We start from the raw sequence: 22,998 nt of genomic DNA on the forward strand, positions 1-22,998 counted from the left end.
TGTAGTCCTTCCAGTTTAATTGTGGAGCGATGGTGACACACTGAAATTGCAAGAATTCCAGGTTCTTAAGTCACAGAAAGGAACTTTACTTTGCCGACATTGATGCCTTGGTTCAGCAGTGGCCCTACACAGACCTTGTATGTGTTTCCTTCATGGCATCTCAGGATAGAGAATCATTCACAGTTGTCATATTGGTGGCTCAGCAGCCATGATATACCATGGGTAATGGATTTGATATACCACCTTTCTATGGTACAGCCAAAGCGTTTTATGTATATTATATGCAGGTACATTCTTTGTCCCTAGGGGGCTCACAATCTAAATGTTGTTTTTTTTTTATCTGGGCCAATGGAGGGTTAAGTGACTTGCCCAGGAGATTTGAACCAGGCTTCCCTGGATCTTAGCCTGTTGTTCAAACCATTAGACTACTCCTTTCCATTTCCAGAAATTTGGTGGGATGTTAATAGAAAACCTGCATTTGCGTGCTGTTAAAGGGTGTATGTCCTATCACTGGGAAAGAGGTCTCTCTGAGAAAAGATGGTATTTTCAGGCCCCGCCCCCTACCATAAGACTACTTGGGTCTGGTCCCCACTATTACATTTAGGGGGGGTCCTGGAACCTTGCTTGAGGTGGTTATAGTCAGGTAGAGGAGACTACGTGGGAGGTGGCAAGGGCGGGGCTAACACTCTGGGGAATAGTCAAAATGGCTCCTGGGAGGGGGAAACGATTTAATGCTGAACAGCTGAGAGTTAGAAGAAACTGGACTCGTTTGCATGAGATTTGCTTGGACGAATTATATGAGGAACTTTGATCGCTGTCAAAAGATTCTGGGAGTTTCAGAGAAAGAGGCCGGGAGCTGGAGAAACTGTTGGGACCCTTGGGGGTTTCTCCCTGGCCAGTACCTGAGGAATTGTTTTGATTATATCTCCCTCTCCCTGAGAGTAAAGGGGTGGTGAGTCAAGACTCTCTGGCAGAGGAGAGCCAAGAGGAGGAGACCAACTCTTCCGGGGTTGGATTCGGCAAGCGGAGCCGTGGATTGAATTTGTCTTGTTCTTCGGCAAGCTGAGCTGTGGACGCAGTATTCCTCGGCCAGTGCTTTCGATTAGGTGGCGCAGGACAACTTGTGCCTAACTACCATTAGTTGGGTATCAGGATTTACCCCAGCCTTTGGCTGGTGTAAGTGCTCACGGCCAAAGTTAGGCATGAAGTGCACGCTAAGCTAGTATTCTGTAAAGGAGAATACTAGCTTAGCATGGATTATCCTGGCACCTGACTTTGGGTGCCATTTATTGAATTTCCCCCTATATGTCTAAAGAGTTAATTTAAGAAAGGGAAGGTACATGTGTATGTTCTGAAATCATTACTTTATATTGTGTTCAGTGGAACAGGTTTGTATATATACATGTGCTTATATTGGGTCTTTAGGTGACTCCAGGGTGGAGTTTGGGTTTGACATGTATGCCTTGCACTTGCAAAGTGTACATATAGAGTAAAGGAGTAGTAGCCTAGTGGTTAGAGTACCAGTCTTGACATCCAGAGGTGGCTTCAGGTACAAAATTAGATTGTGAGCCGTCCAGGCTCCAGTGTACCTGACTGTAACTCATCTTGAGCTACCACTGAAAAGGTGTGAGCAAAATCCAAATAAATAACCAAACTTTGCTCCAAGTGTAACGGGTCCGAAAATCAGGAGGCGAAAGACAAATTGGTTCCAAAACAAAGCAGCTTTTTTATTGCTAGCAACGAACAGTACTGAGTTCTCTCAGGATACTGCTCCCTGAGCGTCACCTGACACTCGTTCTTATACACTCTTATCAGTAGTCATGCGCAGTTACAGACAGAGGATCTTACACAGAACCCAGGAAACGAAACTTATCTTTGGCTTTGCACACAACCCTCTATTTCCAACACTGGTCTCTAGTCTATTCACAGTTATTTGGCATTGCATATACCATATAAGGCAATATACTGATAAGCAGCACAAGTTCCAGCTGGTTCTGCTATCTGGTTACAGCTGCTTCCTCTGAGCTAACTGTCAGCTTGCAAGCCTTATATTTCAGAAAAGGCACAGAAGGAGAGAAAATGTATTTCACAGAAAAAACAAAGTTAATGGCTGCCATGCTACAAGTTACAGCTTCTTTTAGCTAAGCACAATAAATTGTCCTTTACAGCAAAATCTAACTTCTAGTATAAACTGCAGCAAAACAGTAACTTATTTCAGTGTTCCAGCACATTTACACAATACAGCCTCTATGCAGGGATCACGAGACTGCGCTGGCAGAGCCAGCTGCCTTCCCTACAACCCTAAATTGCTGACTACTACTGTACAAGTTGTTATCTAGCTGCTGGTTCACAAATACATACTACTAGTAAAAGTCCAAACTGCACAGGTTTAGGTCTTAGTCTAGGCTCTTTATATGAAAGCTGAGGTTTTGGGACAAAGCAAAGGTGCAAGTGTGAATGCAAAGTCCATAGGTAGTATGCACAGAGCTTGAGGTTGTCCTGCCAGTCTAGTGATGGCTGCAGGCCGTGCACAGTGTTTGCTTGTCCACTCCTACAATTCCCCCCTTTTGATACTTGAACATCCATTCTGGTGGAGAGTATCATCTCCAGAAGCCCTGAAAGGGAAGAGAGAGACAAGAAGCATTAGCAGGGAGGCAAAAAGGGAGCCCTAGTCCCTTGCGCAGCCGCTGGTTACTTCGCCGGGGTTGAGACGGAGGGTCCCTAATGGAATCCCCCCCCTTTGTAGCCGGACTTATGCTGTTACAAGGGCATTGGCCCATTAATTGCCTGCAGGGAACAGGGTTCTGTTTCGTCCACGTCGTTCTGCGGTACGGGGGAATACACCTGGAGGGCCATGAGTTGGGCTGCCGCCCTGCGATCAGCAATGTTTTCCATGGTAGTGCGAAGGCACCTGAAAACAAGGGGAGAGACAAGGGTATTAATAAGCAGGACAACAAGAACAGGCCACCCATGACGAGGATACTCTTGAGGCTCCCAGAGGTCGGTAGCCAGTTGGTTAAAGAGGGATCGGTTAGCTCTCTCCACTATTCCACTGCTCTGGGGTCTCCATGCACAATGTAACGTCCAATCGAGACCCAGCCTTGTACTGAGTTGTTGTGTTACTTCGCTGGCGAATGCAGGACCGTTATCGGAGTTTATCTGTCTGGGAAGGCCGTATCTCGGCAGGAGGTGATGGATCAATAAGGAAGTGACTTCTTTCGCCATTTCCGTTCTGGTAGGCTGGGCCTCAATCCATCCAGTGTAGGTACACACAGCGACGAGGATAGCTTTATATCCCCGTGCTGGGGGCATATGCGTGAAATCAATCTGGCAAACGTGGAAGGGGCTAGTGCCCCGGAGAACATGTCCTGGCATAGGACCGGGCCCCGTTCTCGGGTTGTTCCGAGCACAAGTTGCGCATTGGCTGGAAGCATTTTTGGTCCACAGGGACAGGTTGTTGATGTAGTAGGTTTTCTCGAGTAGGCGTCCCAGAGCTTCCTTGCCCAGGTGTGTGCGGTCGTGGGCCTCCTTGGCCACAGTCCATGCCAGGGCTTCGGGTATCCATATGCGCCCATCCTGTAGTACCCACCAGCCATTGCTTGACTCCAGGCCCTCTTGCCGGGCCCACTCAGCCTCTTGTGGGGCATAGATAGGGGTCTCTGTGGGGAGGTGAACGACGAGTACAGGGTCAGAGGAATGAGAAAGGTAAGGGAGTCGACTCACCCTTTTTGCAGCGTCGTCTGCCCGCTGATTTCCCCGGGTGATAGGGTCCGTCCGGCCTGTGTGGGCCCTGCAGTGCATTACAGCTACCTTCTTCGGTTTCCATACTGACTCGAGTAATTGGCAGATCTCAGTGGCATTTGCAAGTCCTTTCCCCTCAGCTGTCAGAAATCCCCTCTCCTTGTACAAGGCTCCATGCACCTGGAGGGTGAGGAAAGCGTATTTGGAGTTGATGTAAATGTTAACAACTTTTCCTTCAGCCCACAGGAGGGCTTTGGTGAGGGCGATCAGCTCCGCTTTCTGGGCTGACGTTCCGGGCGGCAGAGCCATAGCCTCGATCACATGGTCCTCAGACACGACAGCATAGCCAGCTCTTCGAATTCCCTCTATCACCTGGCTGCTTCTATCGGTGAAAAGGGTGATGCCCCCTTGCCAGGGTTGGTCCTTGAGGTCAGGTCAGGTCTGCTAGAATGCACAGTGGCCATTACCTCTTCACAGTCGTGGAGTGGTGGTTCAGGGGCCGGGAGGAGGGTGGCAGGATTGAGGTTGGTCGTGTGCAGGATCCGCACCTCCGGATTTTCGCACAGGAGGGCCTGGTATTTAACCAATCGGGAGTTGGTCATCCATCTAGGTCCGTGGCTCTCGAGTAGGCCGCGGATGGTGTGGGGTGTGGTCACAAAGAGTGTCTGGCCAAACGTGAGTTTATTGGCCTCGTGTATCAACAGACAGGCCGCCGCAATGCTTCGGAGACAGCCCGGCCATCCTCGTGCCACGTTGTCCATGCCCTTGGAGAGGTATGCTACAGGGCGTTGCCAGGTGCCGACCAGTTGGGTGAGGACTCCAAGTGCCAATACCTTCTTTTCGTCGATGAACAAGTGGAACGGCTTAGTCACATCTGGCAGTCCGAGCGCTGGTGGGGCCGCAAGGGCATCCTTAAGGTCCTGAAGGGCTTTCAGTTCGCTTTTCTCCCACTGGAGATCTTGGCCCTCGAGTTCAGGCCCCTTCAGTTTGGCATACAAACTGTGGGTCAGGATAGCAAAATTGATGATCCAAATGCGGCAATATCCAGCGGCTCCGAGGAGTGCCCGCAATTCCTTCTTATTTGCAGGAGTGGGTTGGTCGCGGATGGCTTGGGTTCGGGGGGTACCGAGCCTTCGGGTTCCTTCTCGGAGGCGGAAACCCAGGTATTCGACTTCGATCTCGCATATCTGGGCCTTTTTTCTGGCTGGCTCGGTACCCCTGGGCTTCCAGGGTCTTCAAGAGGTAGAGGGTAGCTTCAGCACATTCGGTGAACGTTTCACGGGCCAGCAACAGGTCATCCACGTATTGGACGACCGGCCCGTACTCGTCCTGGTACGTTTTCAGGTCCTGAGCAAGTTGGTTCCCAAAGAGGATAGGCGAGTTCTTGAATCCCTGGGGAAGCCGGGTCCATGTGAGTTGCTGTTTATTTCCAGTCTGTAAGTCTTCCCACGTGAAGGCAAACAACTTCTGGCTGTCGGCAGCAAGGGGGATGGAGAAGAAGGCGTCCTTCAGATCAATGACACTATACCACTTGCTCTGGGCTGGCACTTGGGCTAAAATGGAGTAAGGGTTCGGTACGAGAGCAACTATGTCGGCCACCTGGTTGTTGACCTTCCTTAAGTCTTGGACGGGCCTGTACTCGGGGGTTCCTGACTTCTGGTAAATTTCAAGACTCCCTGTTGGGGGAGTTTCTGTAAATGCGGGGGTTTCTTCAGGGAGATGGATGAAGAGTAGGTTCAGGAGGATAGGGTTCTTGATAGGCTTTCTTGGCTGCCTCGTCCGCACGTCAGTTGCCCCGGGCTATGGAATCTGTCTTCCCTGTGTGGGCCCTACAGTGCATCACAGCGACTTTTCTTGGCTTCCACACAGCTTCAAGCAGGTGACAGATTTCAGGGGCATTTGCAGCCCGCTGTCAAGAACCTTCAGGCGAACACTACACAATCAACAGGTCACCAACGTACTGGACAACCGGTCCATATTTGATCTGGCACATCATCAGATCTCTGACGGGTTGCTATGTCGAGTTGCATAGGGTATACTGTGTGTGTGGGACTGGATGAACTTTAGGATCTTGTGTTTGCAACATGAGACAATACATGCGATCTTGAAACAATATCATACAGGAAACAATCGGTGGCTTCAGAGGCGTTACTGATGATGCCTATACCAAGTAAGCAAAAAGAAATCATTACAATTGAGAATGTATAGCAATATTCCTATATGGACCACCAGTTTAAATGCTGGCCTAGAGTTTAGCAGTCTATCTAACAAAATGAGTTCAACCAAAATCCCCTTCCAGCATTGGTGCAACCTTAACAGAGTTGTTTTGGGATATAAAGGTTACAATTCTAGAAAGTTCATTTCAGTAATAGGCAACAACCCTGAGAACAGAGGAGAATGCGGTGGCCAGGTCTGTTTCAGGAATGGTGGACAGCAGGCCTTAACACAGACTGGTGCCATCAGTGATCACAGTCAAATGATGTCACGTCCTGCTTGCCAACTAAGGTGAGAGGACAATTTGATGAACCTGAAAAACAAGAAAGAGGACTCCAAACGATACAGGGCCTCTATGTAGGCCTCAGGGCATAAATGATAATAATTCACTCAATATCTGGTCAAACCCTTAACAAAATGCCATTAGCTTACTTCTATACTCAAATTTCATGCTTCTTTTGATAGGTAATACAGAATAAAATGAATTGCTATTCTGTGGCCTATCCCCAAACAGTATAGTCCTGTTGAAACACTCCCACATATATCCACTTCCACAACCCTTCTATCTAACTTACAAGTGTACTTTCATAGCACATAATCATGTACTCCTGCCATGTGGTTCACACAACTTGCACATTGGCAGTATATCTTTTACAAGCATCAAACATCTCAGTAACCTTTCAATGACTGGGAACTTGCTTCCATCTTCTTCACAATGTGATTCCCTATGATTTAAAACTTAAATTTAGATCTTTATCATGGTACACCTCACCTCTCTGGACAACCTGGTTTAAGCGTCCAGCTAAAATCATGAGACATATGATTTACGGAGAAAAGTTAGAACAAGGATGATGTCAGCAAGTAGGCAGGTGCCTAGAAATGTTCTATAGCAGCACAAAGCATTCTCATTCAAGGTACATTAACAACTTCTTAATCTGAGCATTCAGCTAAATTCCTTTACCCTGGAGGGGGCAATATCTCTGGAGTCCCAATTGCCCAAGGTAAAGTAACACAGATATATTTATCACAAGCATGATGAATTAAACACATTAAGTAGGTTAGTAGACAAACGGTTCCTTGCATAAATCACATTATTAAAACAAAAGTCTGTAATTGTGAGTCTTATCTGTCTGCCCTAGTTTAGACCGCAAGCTCCTTTGGGCAGGGACTGTCTTTTTTTTTTTCTCTCTTTCTTTCTTTCCCAAAGCAACTTGTGCATGTAATACACACAAAGATCAGCAGAGGGAGCAAGTCATCAATAAAAGAAAGAAGAGTGACATCATAAGCAAACAACTGAACACTGAAACAACGAAAATCCACATGAAACCTAAAACTCCTTGTCTCTCTGAAATCTCAATTACCTGTGGTACAGAACATACACGTGGAATATTTCACTAGACAAACATTTATTGTACAAATCCTACTGAGGTAGATACAGAGAGTAGGCAAGAAATAGTCTGCAAGTCTCATGAATAACTTAGGAATTTGCATCCCTCCTCTGCAGTGGAGGAAAACAAATTTAGTGCAATACAATTAAGCAGCTGTGATTTGCACTGCCTACGAGACTCATAAGGTTTGCATAAAAGGCAACTGCTCATGGCTACAGGCAGCTGATATGTCCCTGAAGAAAAGCACAAACTGGACCCCTTTTTTTTTTTTTTTTTTTTTTTTCCAAAGGCAGGGTTTGTTTAAACTGAATGTAAACAAGCTGCCACAAGCTCTCTCGGTAACTTTGACAGAAGCTACAAATCTGAGTTTTAAAATCCAATGTTTTAGCTTTTGGGGTGTGGGATACCTCCTGTGGTTTTCTTTACATTCTTTAGGGACTATGGTCAGTAAATGAACATGATACCATAAATCTCACAGTAAATTACAACAGATGCACCGTGCTTTGAACCCAAGTGCAGCATGGAGCTATAAGAATACAAATATTAAATCTAATGTAATAAAAGAGAAACAAAGTGAGGCCACCCAGGCAGTTGCCTAGAAGGGCACTGGGATAGCACAAAATCCTGGTATACAAGGTATATAAAATTTGTAATAACTACACAATCCAAAACTCAGCTAAATAATTCCTATTTATTTATTTTAAACCTCAGAAAATGCCGTCATGCACCTTTCAGTAAATCACAAAGTTGAAAGTTAACATAGCGTGACAAAAACAGCTGGAGGAAAATCAAGGCTGCATTCCTGAAGGGAGGCTCCATATTTAACCTCCGTAATACTATACCCATAAGACTTAAAGAAAAGCATGAATTGTCATACCCTTTTTAACAACCAGATTCAAGAAAGATAAACAACATTATCCCCAGCAACGAAATCCTGGTGCTGCATATACAAAGCTTGCACCGTCTGCTGTAGAATACATAGTTCTCCTGTTTCAGAGAAACAAAATCTTATCTCTCTATGTAAAAAAACAACACGTCAAAACGTCATGACGTCGAGGGCGGAGCTATAACACTCGAGGGCCGAAATACGAGGCAAACGCGAACCCCGAACAAGTAACGCGAGTAGCTCCGAGGGAGGGGGCCCCTTGCTAGCGTCCGTTTCATTGCACTCAGAAACGGGCATTCTTTCCTAGTATCTTATAATAACTTCTAACATGATGCAACAGTTAAGTTCAAAGGCTTATATCACTCTGTTAACATGCACCCGGAGTAATTATTTCCTCGAGCCCACTCCCACCACCGGCTGTGGTCTTATGAGTGGGTCCCAAACCCCGGACTGCTTTTACTCTATAGCAGCCTAAGACAACAAAAAAACCTGCACTCCTCAGCTGCTGAACAGTTTATCTGGTTCTCAAGCACGTTATCTAAACACATTCCATTCTACAGCTCATGCAGCTCGTGTACACAAGGTCATGGAATCTGCAGTTCAGAGACGCCTGAGAATCTACATTTAGTTCACCATCCTAACCTGAGTGCCAAAGGATAGGAGACAGACAGAGGGGGAAAGGGGTGGTGGAGCCACAAGAAACCCTCCCGTACGGTTTCTTCGCCCAAAGCCTAGTGACGTTGCGTGACCTAGTCCGTATTAGTCACTGGCTAAGAGGGTGATCAAGCCTCTTCTTCGGTCCTTTACCGGGCCGGTCACTACGTAGAGTATACTCGCCTGTCCGTCGTCGTTGCAGGCCGCGCCGTCGTACGCGCCTCTCCAGAGAGGAAAAAAGAAAAAGGAAAAGGTGCTTTGCCAGAACCACACAGTCCCACTTTCAGCAGGCCGGAATCGATCGGCCCTCCGCCGGGAGGTGAACGCTGAAATCAGCGGTGGCCACTCACCACCTTCTCGGGAGGGGGTCGATGAGCTGACCCGGCTGCAGTGGGGAGGGGAAAGAATATAATCCGATTTCCCTTTCTACTCCTGTCCCATCTGGGTCGCCAATGTAACGGGTCCGAAAATCAGGAGGCGAAAGACAAATTGGTTCCAAAACAAAGCAGCTTTTTTATTGCTAGCAACGAACAGTACTGAGTTCTCTCAGGATACTGCTCCCTGAGCGTCACCTGACACTCGTTCTTATACACTCTTATCAGTAGTCATGCGCAGTTACAGACAGAGGATCTTACACAGAACCCAGGAAACGAAACTTATCTTTGGCTTTGCACACAACCCTCTATTTCCAACACTGGTCTCTAGTCTATTCACAGTTATTTGGCATTGCATATACCATATAAGGCAATATACTGATAAGCAGCACAAGTTCCAGCTGGTTCTGCTATCTGGTTACAGCTGCTTCCTCTGAGCTAACTGTCAGCTTGCAAGCCTTATATTTCAGAAAAGGCACAGAAGGAGAGAAAATGTATTTCACAGAAAAAACAAAGTTAATGGCTGCCATGCTACAAGTTACAGCTTCTTTTAGCTAAGCACAATAAATTGTCCTTTACAGCAAAATCTAACTTCTAGTATAAACTGCAGCAAAACAGTAACTTATTTCAGTGTTCCAGCACATTTACACAATACAGCCTCTATGCAGGGATCACGAGACTGCGCTGGCAGAGCCAGCTGCCTTCCCTACAACCCTAAATTGCTGACTACTACTGTACAAGTTGTTATCTAGCTGCTGGTTCACAAATACATACTACTAGTAAAAGTCCAAACTGCACAGGTTTAGGTCTTAGTCTAGGCTCTTTATATGAAAGCTGAGGTTTTGGGACAAAGCAAAGGTGCAAGTGTGAATGCAAAGTCCATAGGTAGTATGCACAGAGCTTGAGGTTGTCCTGCCAGTCTAGTGATGGCTGCAGGCCGTGCACAGTGTTTGCTTGTCCACTCCTACACAAGGACCCCTTCTTCATATACAAAAAAATGTATATATAACATTGCTCTCTGTGTGTACTTCTATATGTGTATAAAGTGGGAAATTTTAGAAAATATTATTTCTAAAATTATCCTCATGAAGAGCAATTCCATAATTAGGCATCTGTGGTTATGCACCTTTTGCATGCGCAAATATAGAGAAAAATACCATTTCACTTGCAAGCTTCCTAAGTGTTATTCTGTAAAAGTGCATGTAAGAGCAATGGGGGAATACATGTTGGTGGAGCATGGGCAGGACATGGATGAAGCTCCCAGTTATATGCAAGTAAGTTATGAGGGCCCTTGCTGCACTTAGGTGCCCACAATTAGGCCTCTGGCTGGTGTAACTGTGGGCGCCAATTCCAATTTATGCTAGTATTTTGTATTGACATCTGGACATCGAGGTGTTTTTATATAATATGCTTCTATTGGGTTTTTTGAGGACACCTAAAAGGAAGCTCCCACTTATAGAATTTCCCTCTATATCCATCAAAATACTACGTTGTGAAGACTGTCTTTGAGTAATAATAAATTTAACCTACCAAAATAAAGTCCTTATTCAAGGAAGGTAGAGTTAAAGATTTTGGTGCAGAGTTTCCTCAGAAGTACAGTGATAGTGCATCATAACTAGGGCTTCAGGTTTTCCTGAATTTTTTAATTGATTTATTTTTAACACTATGCAGAGTCTGAAGAAAATTATAAGTAGCAGGCAGTGCTGATTTCTAGCATTGACTAACACAATACTAATACTTGCAGTGAAACAGCAGATACTGGCAGTTGAAAACATCTGCTGCTTACAGCCTGGACTCCAGACAACTCCACAAGCTGGAATTCTTTGTGGCTGCTTCTTGCACTCACACCATTTTGCAGAGCTGCCTGAAATCCTTTAATTTCATCTTGAGCTCTATGAATTTCTCTACATTCCTTGGGAATCCAGTCTCGGTAAAGGATATGTATAATAAATATGCATAAAAGTTGATTTGCACACAGATATATCCATTGTGGATATCTTGAAAACCAGACTGGGTGGACCTATAGATCAGTTTGGAAATCCCTGCTTCAGAACTTCTTAGTTGGCTTTGGCTTAAGGGATTGTTCCCTTCCCCTCTCCTTTATTTTGTAGCTTTTTGCTGTATGCTTGTACTAGAATCTCTCACTTTTTTGGTCTGAGTTTATTCAGCTCTGTTATTAGCTGTTTATTTTTATTTTTTCAAGGTATCTCGTCATGTGAAAAATGGGGATATCCTTTTACTGAATCGTCAGCCCACTCTCCACAGAGCGTCCATCCAGGCTCACCGTGCCCGAATCTTACCAGGAGAGAAAGTGCTGCGACTTCACTATGCTAACTGCAAAGCCTATAATGCAGACTTTGATGGGGATGAAATGAATGCTCACTTCCCACAGAGTGAACTGGGCCGAGCTGAAGCCTATGTAATAGCATGCACAGATGAGCAGTACTTGGTTCCCAAGGTAGTCCTTTGATTTTCTCCTACCTTTTTTCTTTTTAAAACTTAAAACATTGGGATACTGCTGTGTGCACTATAAATGAATCCTGTATTCTGTTTACAGTTACTACTTATTTCTATAGTGCTACGCTGTGCTATACACAAACATGCAAGAAAGAGCCTCTGCCCAACAGAGTTTACAGTCTAGTCAAGGTAGATAAACAAGACAAATAAGAGATTAGGGAGTTAATTTTATTATGGGAATGACTAAAACAATACGGGCATTGAATAATGGGTTAAGAGTCAAAAGCAGCCTTAAAAAGGTGGACTTTTAGCCTGGATTTGAATAGGACCAGAGAAGAAACATGATGTACCTAATCGGGAAGGAGTAGTCCAGGCATAGGGCACAGCAAGATGAGAAGAAAGAAAAAGGATTTTGGAGTAATAGCTTGCTTTGCTGCTGTAGTTTTGTTTGGTGGTGGATAACAGCCCTATCAGTTAATTTATTCCTTTATGCTTAACAAACATAAGGCCCTGTTTACTAAGCTGTGCTTTAGGCACACTAGCATTTTTTAGCGTGCACTAATTCTAGAGGCACCCAGATATTCCTATGGGTGCCTCTAGCGTTGGCGCTTGCAAATTTTTAGCGCATGTTAAAAATGCTAGTGCACCTTAGTAAACAGGGCCCCTAGACAATATATTGATCTTTAATAGACCAAAAGTACCTTTGCTTGCCCAGGGTGATTAGGCTGAATTTTCATTGACCAAGATGGCAACAGAAATTCAGTAGTTTAGTTAATTACTCTTTGGTATTGGGCCTTTCAACAAAAACACACTTAAAATTTTCTCTTTTTTTTTTTCTTCTTTTTGTAAATAATAAAGTTGTGTGGGAGTAGGCAGTTTCCCCTCGAATCTTAAAATAAACAAACAAGCAATAAAATATAAATAAATACATTTCACCTCATTTGGGGTTTTTTTTTTTTTGGGGTCTTCATTTAGTTCAAATTACTGAATCACAGTTGCTGAAAGTAACAAGAGTTGGAACATTGACCCATTGCCAGATTAAAAAAATAGGTATTTTTGACAACATTTTTATTTTTGTTACATTTGTACCCCCCCCCCCCCCCTTTCCCGCTCAATGCGGCTTACATATTGTATACAGGTACTTATTTGTACCTGGGGCAATGGAGGGTTAAGTGACTTGCCCAGAATCACAAGGAGCTGCCTGTGCCTGAAGTGGGAATCGAACTCAGTTCCTCAGTTCCCCAGGACCAAAGTCTACCACCCTAACCACTAGGCCAGTCCTCCACTACTCATGCATGCTGAGTTAAAGTTGTGATTTATCAGTTCCACATAATGTTTATGTACCTGTTTGTCAGAATACCTGTCTCAAGTATGCCAAAACTACAGAACAAATTTGCATATGATTTATATTATCTAATACAAAATTGAAAGCAAGAAGGAAAAATGATGAATTTTTATTCAGTACTTTTTTTTTTCCAGCTTGAATTGTATTGGTATTTTCAAAAGAAACATAAACCAGATAACAGAGTAACACCAGTACCTCATATAGGGCTCCTTTTACCAAGCTGTGGTAAAAAGTGGCTGATGCTGTTGTCAGCGCATGGGTTTTCCGTGCACTGTGGCCACTTTTAACATGGTGGTAAAATGGCCGTTTAATTTTTTTTTTTCAAATGGCTATGCGCTAACTTCCCCATTAGCACGGGAGCCCTTACTTCTACCTATTTAGGAGGCAGTAAGGACTCCCACACTAATCGGGTAGCACACAGTAATGTGCCCATGCTACCCAGTTAGCTCAGGCACACCTACTGTCTGCCCATGGGCACGCCTCCCAGGCTGAAAAATTAAAAATAAAATATTTTCCTGCATGAGATTAGCACGTGCTAAGCAGAAATCTGCTGTGGGATCCCTCAGCACGTCCTGTGGTAGTACTCTTTTAGCATGCAGTAGGCCTGCGCTAGGCCTACCATGCCTTAGTAAAAGGACCCCATAATTGACCCTTCACAGTATGTGCAAAAAGTGATTCCAAATCTATAATATAATATTATAAACAATCTATATCATTCTGTTTCAGGCATAATAGTATCACAAAATCAAGAGTACAGAACCCGTCCCACTTGTAGCAATATGTTACACCACTAAGAGATATTGGTGGAATTATGCCACTTCACAAAAGGCTCCAATAATTTATTGAGGACCGTTAACTTAAATAATAAGGTTGCCATGATTTAGATGTTATACTTTCTAGCTGTGATAAAGTAAGAGTTGTCCGCAAGCAAGTCATCTTCCTTGCTTATTTAGTATGAAGCTCATTCCTTTCCAGGTACGTTACATTCAGATATACTAGTTATTGGCTCGTAATTTAAGTTTGTACCTGAGGCAATGGAGGGTTAAGTGACTACTTTTTCAAGGCCACAAGGAGCAGCGTTGGGATTTGAATTTTCATATTTCTGTTTCGCAGCCTGCTGCTCTAACCACTAGGCTACCATGTTTAAAAAAAAAAAGAAAGAATCAATCCATAAACAACAAAACACAACCCAATCTTGTCTTGTGGTTAATGTCTTAACAGAATATGTCTCTTATTGCAGTTACTGTAGTGCTGTAATTCAGTGGTTTCTTTTTAATTGTGTGTGTGTTTTAGGATGGGAAGCCTTTGGCAGGTTTAATCCAGGATCATATGGTCTCTGGTGCCAGCATGACCATTCGTGGCTGCTTTTTTACTCGAGAGCAGTACATGGAGCTGGTTTATCGAGGGCTGACAGATAAAAAGGGACGTGTGAAAACTCTAATGCCAGCTATTATAAAACCATATCCACTTTGGACAGGAAAACAGGTAAGTGAGACGCTTTATTGTATAATTTGCCTTCAGTTTGGCTGCCCATCTATTTATCCCAGTACTTTGTCCTTATCTAGCTTGTCTGTCTAAATGTCTCAACTGTGCTTGCTCCTTTGGCTGCCTATTAAGATGTTTCATTGTATTCTACTGATATTATTGTCATTATGTCTGTTATTAGATTGTTCTAATGCATGCTGACGTCGTGTTTATCGTATGTAATTTGAATATTCATTCCATTCTCCCTGTTGTGGTATCATTTGTATTCTGCTGACATTATCATATTTCTGTTATATGCTTGTTCTGTTATGCTATTTAATGTTTGTTGTTGTGTCATGTTACTCCTGTTTTTAGAAATCAATTTACCATCTCCAAGTTTACCTCATTGATTATTTTTATGCTTATGTTTAATCATTTTACTATTGTTACGCTGGTAACAAAATTGACAGCTTTATGTCAAGCTTTGCCTGCTGTACATCACCTTGGGTGAATCTCTTCATAAAGGTGGTTAATAAATCACAATAAATAAGTAAACAAAAAATAAATCTGGTCCTTGTCTTGGAATTGCCCAGTCCCCGCAGAACCATAAGGAAACAAGGGATGGACAGCTGAGCATGAGCTAAAAAGCTGATGAGGTCTGTTACTCTGTTTCTTCTTAACCTCCTATTTCCCACTTACCCCTTTTATTCCCAACCCTTAAGTCACTGATAAACCCTCACCTCTATCACCAAGCCTCGGAGGAGATTGGTGGTGTCTTGGGCTTCTGCCGCAGGGAGTCACTTTTTTTGAGCACCACAGGACACCATAGGGATAAGTGATATCCTGTGTAGGTTAAACCATAACACTCTGTGAGTGGGGGATATAAGGATGGGGCTTTCCACATGGGGTGGTGGGGAGGGTGAGAGGAGATCCTTTTATCCCGATCTCCGATCCTCCTCCTTTTTGTTTTTTCCATCTCTAATTAATTCATTCCCTTTCTCTGCTATTGCACTCCTCTTAAGAAAATTATTTGGTTCTATTGCTATCCCATCATTTCATTTTACATAGGCCAGAACGTGGTGTAAGTTCTGTGTGATGAGATGAGATTTAGCAATCAAACCTTGTATAGTTTGTATATCTTTTACTAGCAGTTACATTACTACTACTACTACTTATCATTTCTATAGCGCTACTAGACGTACTCAGCGCTGTAGTAATGTGTGATGAGATGAGATTTATCAATCAAACCTTGTATAGTTTGTATGTCTTTTACTAGCAGTTACATTGAGCAAACAGTGGGAAACAGTAGGGAAAACAAATGAGATGGAGAGATCATTGCAGGCCAGTTTTAATTGTGCTTCTGTAGGTCAAGATTATACAACAAACTTCTCGGTGCAGATACAAGAATTTTGAAATCTTGTTTACACTGCTGAGTGATCTGTCTTTGATAACCTATTTCTTTTTCAGTGCAGTAGTAAATATTTGAAGTTTGAATTCTTGAGGGATATTATATACCAGGGTGCCTAGGTAGGAAAGACACGTGGAGGAGCATTTTCGATATGACATCCAAATCTGATTTTAGACGTTTTGTAAAAAGAACATCCAAAAATCCAGTGCCAGACATGGTCATTTTCAAACCATCTTTTTGGTTCAAAAATCGCCCTCTTTTAGATGCTTTTGTGCTCAGTGCATCGTTGCCATTTTCAAACAAAAAACGTCCAAGGGGAAAAAAAACACAAAAACAAGCCACAATGATATCTGGGGTCTAGAAGTCTTACTAGGCTGACCACTCAGACTTTCTATCAGAGCAGTGGGGCAGCCAAGGGGGCACTGCAGTGAACTTCAAATAAAAGGTCTCAGGTGCACATCACATCATAACCCCTTATATTGTATAGTGATACTGTACACAACTGTACATCACTACAGTAGCCCTTATGCCTGCAAGTGTCAACCTATATGTGGGTTTTGGGGCTCTCATATTTTTCACCACAAGTGTACCAGTTAGTGTGGGATTCAGGCCTGGGTCTCCTCCTCTACAGTCCACTGCATTGACCACTAGACTACTCCAGGGACCTGCTTGCTGATATAAGAGGAATGACCATTATATCTGCAGCTATTATAGAGCCTGATATGTATTGTCCCATTCACCTCTTAGGGAGTGGGAGAGGGGTCAGTAACCACCAGGGGATTCGGGGGGGAGTCTTGCCTTTATACCTCCAGTGGTCATCTGGTCAGTTTGGGCATCGTTTTGACACTTAGTTGTTCTTGAAACTGGTCTTGCCAAATGTGTTTTGTTTTTTTTGGCCCTGAGGATTTTTAAAATGTTCCATTATCGCAGAAAAACATCCAAATCGTAAGCCCGCACAAAACATGCCTCCAATACGCCCCCTTGAGATTTAGATGAACTGCCTAGAAAAGTCTTAAAAATTAGTTTTGAAAATAATGTTTTTGCAAAAAAAAGAAAAGTCTGTCTGCCGCTTTGTGCCATTTTTTTGTGGACTTTTTTCCTGTTTTGAAAATGAGCCCCGTAGGCACATACGTTTCACCTCTATTATGAAGACAACTTAAACACCCACTGTGTGCATATATAAGGGAAATATATGCACATATTTACATCCGCTCAAGTCCTTTTTTTTTTTTTTTTTGAGGGGAAGGAGTATTAATTTTGTAAAGCACTTCCTGTATGTAAAGCATGTTTAACCTGTGGGAAATGGTCTTTGTAAAATTGCGAGAGTGTACATGAACGTGAAAGTACATGTGCCAACAAGAACACACATACTTCTATATAGACCATGCATATATGTTCTTGTGGAAGGCATTTGAATGGAGCTGGAGCAGAGAAACAAAGTGCTTACATGCATTGTAAACTATGCCTTTTCTGCATGCACTCTTGTGAGTAGTTGTAACTTTTTGAGGGAGTATTTGTGTGTTATTGAATATTATTCTAGGAGCCTACTGCCTTTGTAAAATAGGCATGTTTTTCAAATTTTTCTTGTAGGCACCTTCTTATATAATTCCCCATCACGGGGCAATTCTATAACAGGGTGCCTCCATTTAAGCGCCCCAATTTGTGCAGGGAGCACCCATTAATAATGACATCTGAGTGCCCTAATTTCATTATAACACACTAGCATAGACTCTAAATTTAGGTGTGACCATTTTTGCCAGATCAATGTGGGGTGTAAACGGGTGCACTTCAGTGTACCATGCAGTGCGCTTAACTTATAGTATTCATGTAAGTTGCATGAATTTCTGTGTATTGAAAACAAAATTGTTTTGTATTCTGTTATTTTTCTTCTAAGATACAAGTGAAAAAAAAGAGAAAAACATATAAGTTGCATGTGTAACTTGAAGACACACCAATGCCCCTCCCTTGTTCTCTCCACATGTACAACCCATTGCAGTTAACGTGGTATAGCACTTATGTGCTACCTTACACAATAGTGTGTAGTGCACATGCACCTATGTAGTACTTTTCTGTGCAATTACATGTGCAAGGTGCATGTACTTGCACGTACTCAGTTATAAAATGTGCCTGTCATGAATGCAGTTCTATAACAAGACACCTAATAGGATCTTAATTCTGTTAATGAATATAGGCATCTACATTTCTTTATAGAATACTAGCCTTACTGGCTATCAATGTCTCTAACATTTAGACATGATTACTTATGCCAAAATGTATGTGTTAGCGCCTGAGGGCCCTGTTTACTAAAAGGGCAAATTAGTGTTTTTAGCGCACACTTGTTTACTAAGCAGTGCTAAGAGCACGTTAGCGTTTTTAGTGCGTGTTAATGATTATTATGTGCTAAACGCTAAGTCGCCCATAGGAACTTATGGGCGAATCTAGCAATTAAGTGGTTCAGTCTGCCTCGCAAGGTGAGTTTGGGGCTGTGACATGTTGCAGGTCAGGGGCGGACTGACACTGATCTGGGCCGTGGGCAGTAAGAGTCATTGGACCCACCGCTGCAGCTGCTGCCTCGCTTCCGCACAGTACAGTCCCCCAAGCCTTGGTGGGCCATCCGTGGTCCTACCTTGAAGGGCCCTGGTGGTCTAGTGGCTTCTTCGGGGGCCAAGAAAGACCCCCCCCCCCCACTCTTTTTTGCCTGCTACCACTATTCTGCCCTGCACTGCCATTTTTTCAAAATGACTGCCAAAACTTCTCGCGGTAGTCTCGCAAGTCTCGAAAGTCTCACGAGACTGCTACAGGGAGTCTTGGCAGACACTTTTTAAAACATGGTGGCACGGCGCTGGACAGAATAGTGGCAATGGGCAGGGAAGAGTGGGGTTCTTTTCTGCCCTGCAGAGGCCACCAAGACCCTTCAGGGAGGGACTGGGAAGGGCCCATTGAGGCTCGGTGGGCTGTCGTGTGCAGCGCCAGCAGTGAGGGGAGGGAGAGCCTCTGGGCCCTTGGGTACTGCCCAGTTGCCTGAACGGTCAGTCCGTCCCTGCTGCAGGACACGCCCTACTTTTTGATGGGAGGGAAGATATTTCAGTGTCTTAAATTTTGTCCTTCTAGGATTCCTTTACAACGGGAAGGATGAGCTATTTGACATCTGTGTCTTTTTTTTCTTTCCAGGTTGTCTCTACGTTGCTAATAAACGTAATCCCAGAAAATCGCATCCCTTTGAACTTGTCAGGAAAAGCTAAGATTGGTGGGAAAGCCTGGGTGAAAGAACCTCCCCGGGCAGTTCCTGGGTTCATTCCAGATCCTATGTGTGAATCTCAGGTAAGAACCCTGTGGGTGTGGAGCCATATACTGTTTGTCAAGCTTTGGAGACATACTATTGCATCCTTTTTTTTTTGCGTGTGTGTGTTTTGTTTTGTTTTTTTGTTAAAGCTCAGTTGTTGCATAGGTGGGGCCATCTGATACTCAGTTTTTGGTTTTTAATAATACATTTGTATTGAATATTTTGAATAACATACAAAGCATGATATTGACATCCAAAAAAACATATAAAAATCAAGACAAAACCTCTCAATATGCACCCAAACAATCTGCATAGTTCCTACCCCAACTCCCCCATCTCTAAGCTACCCCCCCCCCCCCCCCCCAGTAACAAAAAGAGACTCACCAAATCACTAATTCCTTGTCATCAACAGCAGATGAATCCATTAACTGATGGGGGAGCTCATTGCCGGGGACGCTATGCTCAGGGTCTGTGGTCCACCGCGGAAGCGGGATGGTCCATCAATCGCTTGGAACTGAGAGTGATATTCCAGGCTCTTCTGGCCTTCCACAGGACGCTGAATGGTCTTCCTGTCAGAGTTCTGTCGGACAACATGACAGCAGTGGCCTGCATCAATCATCAGGGCAGCACTCAGTGCAGGGCCCTGGCTGCGGAGGCGTCTCAGATTTGCGAATGTGCTGAGCGCCACCTAGAGCTGCTGTCCATTGCTCACATAGCCTGTCAGAGCAACGTACAAGCCGCTTTCCTCAGCAGACATCAAATCGATCCGGTGGAATGGAAACTGGCAGAAGAAGTTTTTCTTCAAATTTGTGCCAAATGGGGGACTCCAGGCTTGGACCTCATGGCGTCAAGCGTAAACGCCAAAGTCCCTTGCTTTTTCAGCAGAAGGAGAGATCCTCGCTCGGTGGGGTTGGATGCCCTGGCTCAACCTTGGCCCTCGGGCCTCCTGTATGTGTTCCCTCCTTGGCCCTTGATAGGGCGAGTACTACTTCGGATTCGCCTGCACCGAGGATGGGTGATTCTCATTGTCCCGGATTGGCCAAGGCGTCCGTGGTACGCGGATCTCCGGCGGATGCTGGTGGACGTGCCTCTTCCTTTGCCTCGGGTTCCGAACTTGTTAGTTCAGGGTCCAGTGACTATGGAAGATCCTTGCCGCTTTGGTCTTACAGCCTGGCTCTTGAGAGGGCGCAATTGAGGGACAAGGGCTATTCTAATAAGGTTATTGCCACGCTCTTGCAGGCTCGCACGAAGTCTACCTCTGCGACTAATGCTCGGATGTGGCGCACTTTTGAGGCGTGGTGTACTCCAAAGTCTATCACACCGACTCTGGCAACAGTCTTGCTTTTGCTGGACTTTTTGCAGGACGGGCTACAAAAGGGCCTGGCCTACAATTCCCTTCGAGTTCAAGTGGCAGTGTTGGCCTGCTTCCGGGGGAAAGTCTCCGGCTTGTCCCTTGCTGCTCATCCGGATGTTGTCCGATTTCTCAGAGGAGTGCTTCGTCTCCGTCCTCCTTTGTGGTCGCCCTGCCCGGCTTGGAACCTGGGGCTCATGTTGAAGGCACTTCAGCGATCTCCGTTTGAGCCTCTTAAACGGGCTTCTGAGAAGGATCTGACTCTCAAGACAGTTTTTTTTAGTGGCAATGACGGCGGCAAGAAGAGTTTCTGAGCTTCAGGCTCTTTCCTGTCGGGATCCTTTTCTACAGTTCTCGGAATCCGAGGTAACTGTTCATACGGTGCCTTCCTTTCTGCCTAAGGTGGTTTCAGCTTTTCACCTGAACCAGCCCATTTTTCTTCCTTCCTTTTGTAAGGAGGAGTTTCTGGACTCCTTTGGGCAATTGCGCCTTTTGGATGTCCGCAAGGCTCTGTGGCAGTATTTGTAGATGTCAAATGAGTTTAGGAATTCTGATCATTTTTTTGTTCTGTTGGCAGGTCCCCGACGGGGGTCTCCGGCGTCTAAGGCCACTATAGCCCGCTGGCTTAAGGAACTAATTTTTTCGGCTTATCTGCTTTCAGGGCGGTCGCCGCCTGAAGCGTTTAAAGCGCATTGTACTAGGGCAATGTCCTCTTCGTGGGCTGAAACGGGTGTCTTTTTTTCTCTTCAAGAGATCTGTCGTGCGGCTACCTGGGCTTCTCAGCTCTCTTTTGTGCGGCATTACAGGCTAGATGTGGCAGCGCAGCAGGATGCGCATTTTGGAGCGCAAGTGCTTGCTCGCGGAGTTGCCTGTTCCCACCCTACTTAGGGAGTGCTTTGGTACATCCCATCAGTTAATGGATTCATCTGCTGTTGATGACAAGGAAGGGAAAATTAGGCTCTTACCTTGATAATTTTCTTTCCTTTAGTCACAAAAGATGAATCCATGATCCCTCTGTGTCTGACTTTAGTTTTTGTACAGGTGTTGCATACAGACATTGTGCCTCATCTGGAGTACTTGAAGACAAGCTATCAGTTTTTACATGCTGTTTTTATTGCAGGAGGTTGATAACGTCCCTCCTTTGTTTGGTTATTGCTCCGGTTCTGGGGCGTTTGTTCTCTGTGAGGAGGTTTATGTTATTTTGCCTTTCTTATTCACTCTGCTTTGGAAATTTCATATACTGAAGGCAGTGGGGGTTGGGCGTCCAGGAACACCATATGCTTTCAGTGTTCTCTATCTCCACCTGCTGGTAGGCTGATACAACCCATCAGTTAATGGATTCATCTGCTGTGATTAAAGGAAAGAAAATTCTCAAGGTAAGAACCTAATTTTCCCGTACTCAGTGGACTTGTCAGAGTACCCAGCCTCCCCAGTTCCCAACCCCCCACCCCAGAACTTCATCCCCCTACAAACTGTCATGAAACATTAACTAGGTGATCAAGATGAACTTATTCATCATCTGTAGGGGGATAAAACCTGAGCCTAGGTGAGCTTATTCAAGTCCCCAATAAGAGATAACTTCAAAATCCAATCAAACACCGTTGGCCCCAATGTCTGCTTCCACGCCACTCATTATTTTATAGACCTCTATCAACTGTCTTTTCTCGAAGCTGAAGATATCTAGCCGCTTCAGCCTTTCCTCATGCAGCGACCAGAATTGAACACAATATTCAAGGTGTTGTCTCACCACGGACCGATACAAAGACATTATAACGTCCTCACTTTTGTTTTCCATTCCTTTCCTAATAATACCTAATATTCTATTTGCTTTCTTAGCCACCACAGCACACTGAGCAGAGGGTTTCAACATATCATAAAACGACACCTGGATCCCTTTCTTGGTCGGTGTCTTCTAACGTGGAACCTTGCATTACGTAGCCATAATTTGGGTTCCTCTCTCCCACATACATCACTTTGCACTTGCTCACATTAAACGTCATGTGCCATTTAGACGCCCAGTCTCGTAAGGAGCTCTTGTAATTTTTCACAATCCTCGCGCGAATCGTGAATCATTTGTTTACTCTTTCCAAAAATACTAAGACTAGGGGCAATGCGATGAAGCTACAAAGTAGTAAATTTAAAATGAATCGGAGAAAATCTTTCTTTACTCAACGTGTAATTAAACTATGGAATTCATTGCCAGAGAATATGGTAAAGGTGGTTAGCTTAGCGGGGTTTAAAAGGTTTGGGCGGCTTCCTAAAGGAAAAGTCCATAGACCATCATAGACCATTATTAAAATGACTTGGGGAAAATCCACTGCTTATTTCTGGGATAAGCAGCATAAAATGTATTGAACTTTTTTGGGATCTTGCCAGGTATTTGTGACCAGGATTGGCCACTTTTAGAAACAGGGTGCTGGGCTTGATGGATCT

The 22,998-nt window shown here is 44.3% G+C and overlaps 1 protein-coding gene across 1 annotated transcript in view; it reads left to right on the forward strand.

The window, feature by feature from the left end:
- The window catches only part of POLR1A (RNA polymerase I subunit A), a 267,806-nt gene that overhangs the window by 89,156 nt on the left and 155,652 nt on the right, over positions 1 to 22,998 (forward strand). Inside the window, exons 13-15 of the mRNA XM_030191063.1 lie at positions 11,461 to 11,715; positions 14,353 to 14,544; positions 19,103 to 19,252. Of these exons, the coding sequence (XP_030046923.1) occupies positions 11,461 to 11,715; positions 14,353 to 14,544; positions 19,103 to 19,252 (597 nt within the window). The remainder of the gene's footprint in view (positions 1 to 11,460; positions 11,716 to 14,352; positions 14,545 to 19,102; positions 19,253 to 22,998) is intronic.

This window comes from Microcaecilia unicolor, chromosome 2, assembly GCF_901765095.1.
Source record: "Microcaecilia unicolor chromosome 2, aMicUni1.1, whole genome shotgun sequence".
NCBI lineage: Eukaryota > Metazoa > Chordata > Amphibia > Gymnophiona > Siphonopidae > Microcaecilia > Microcaecilia unicolor.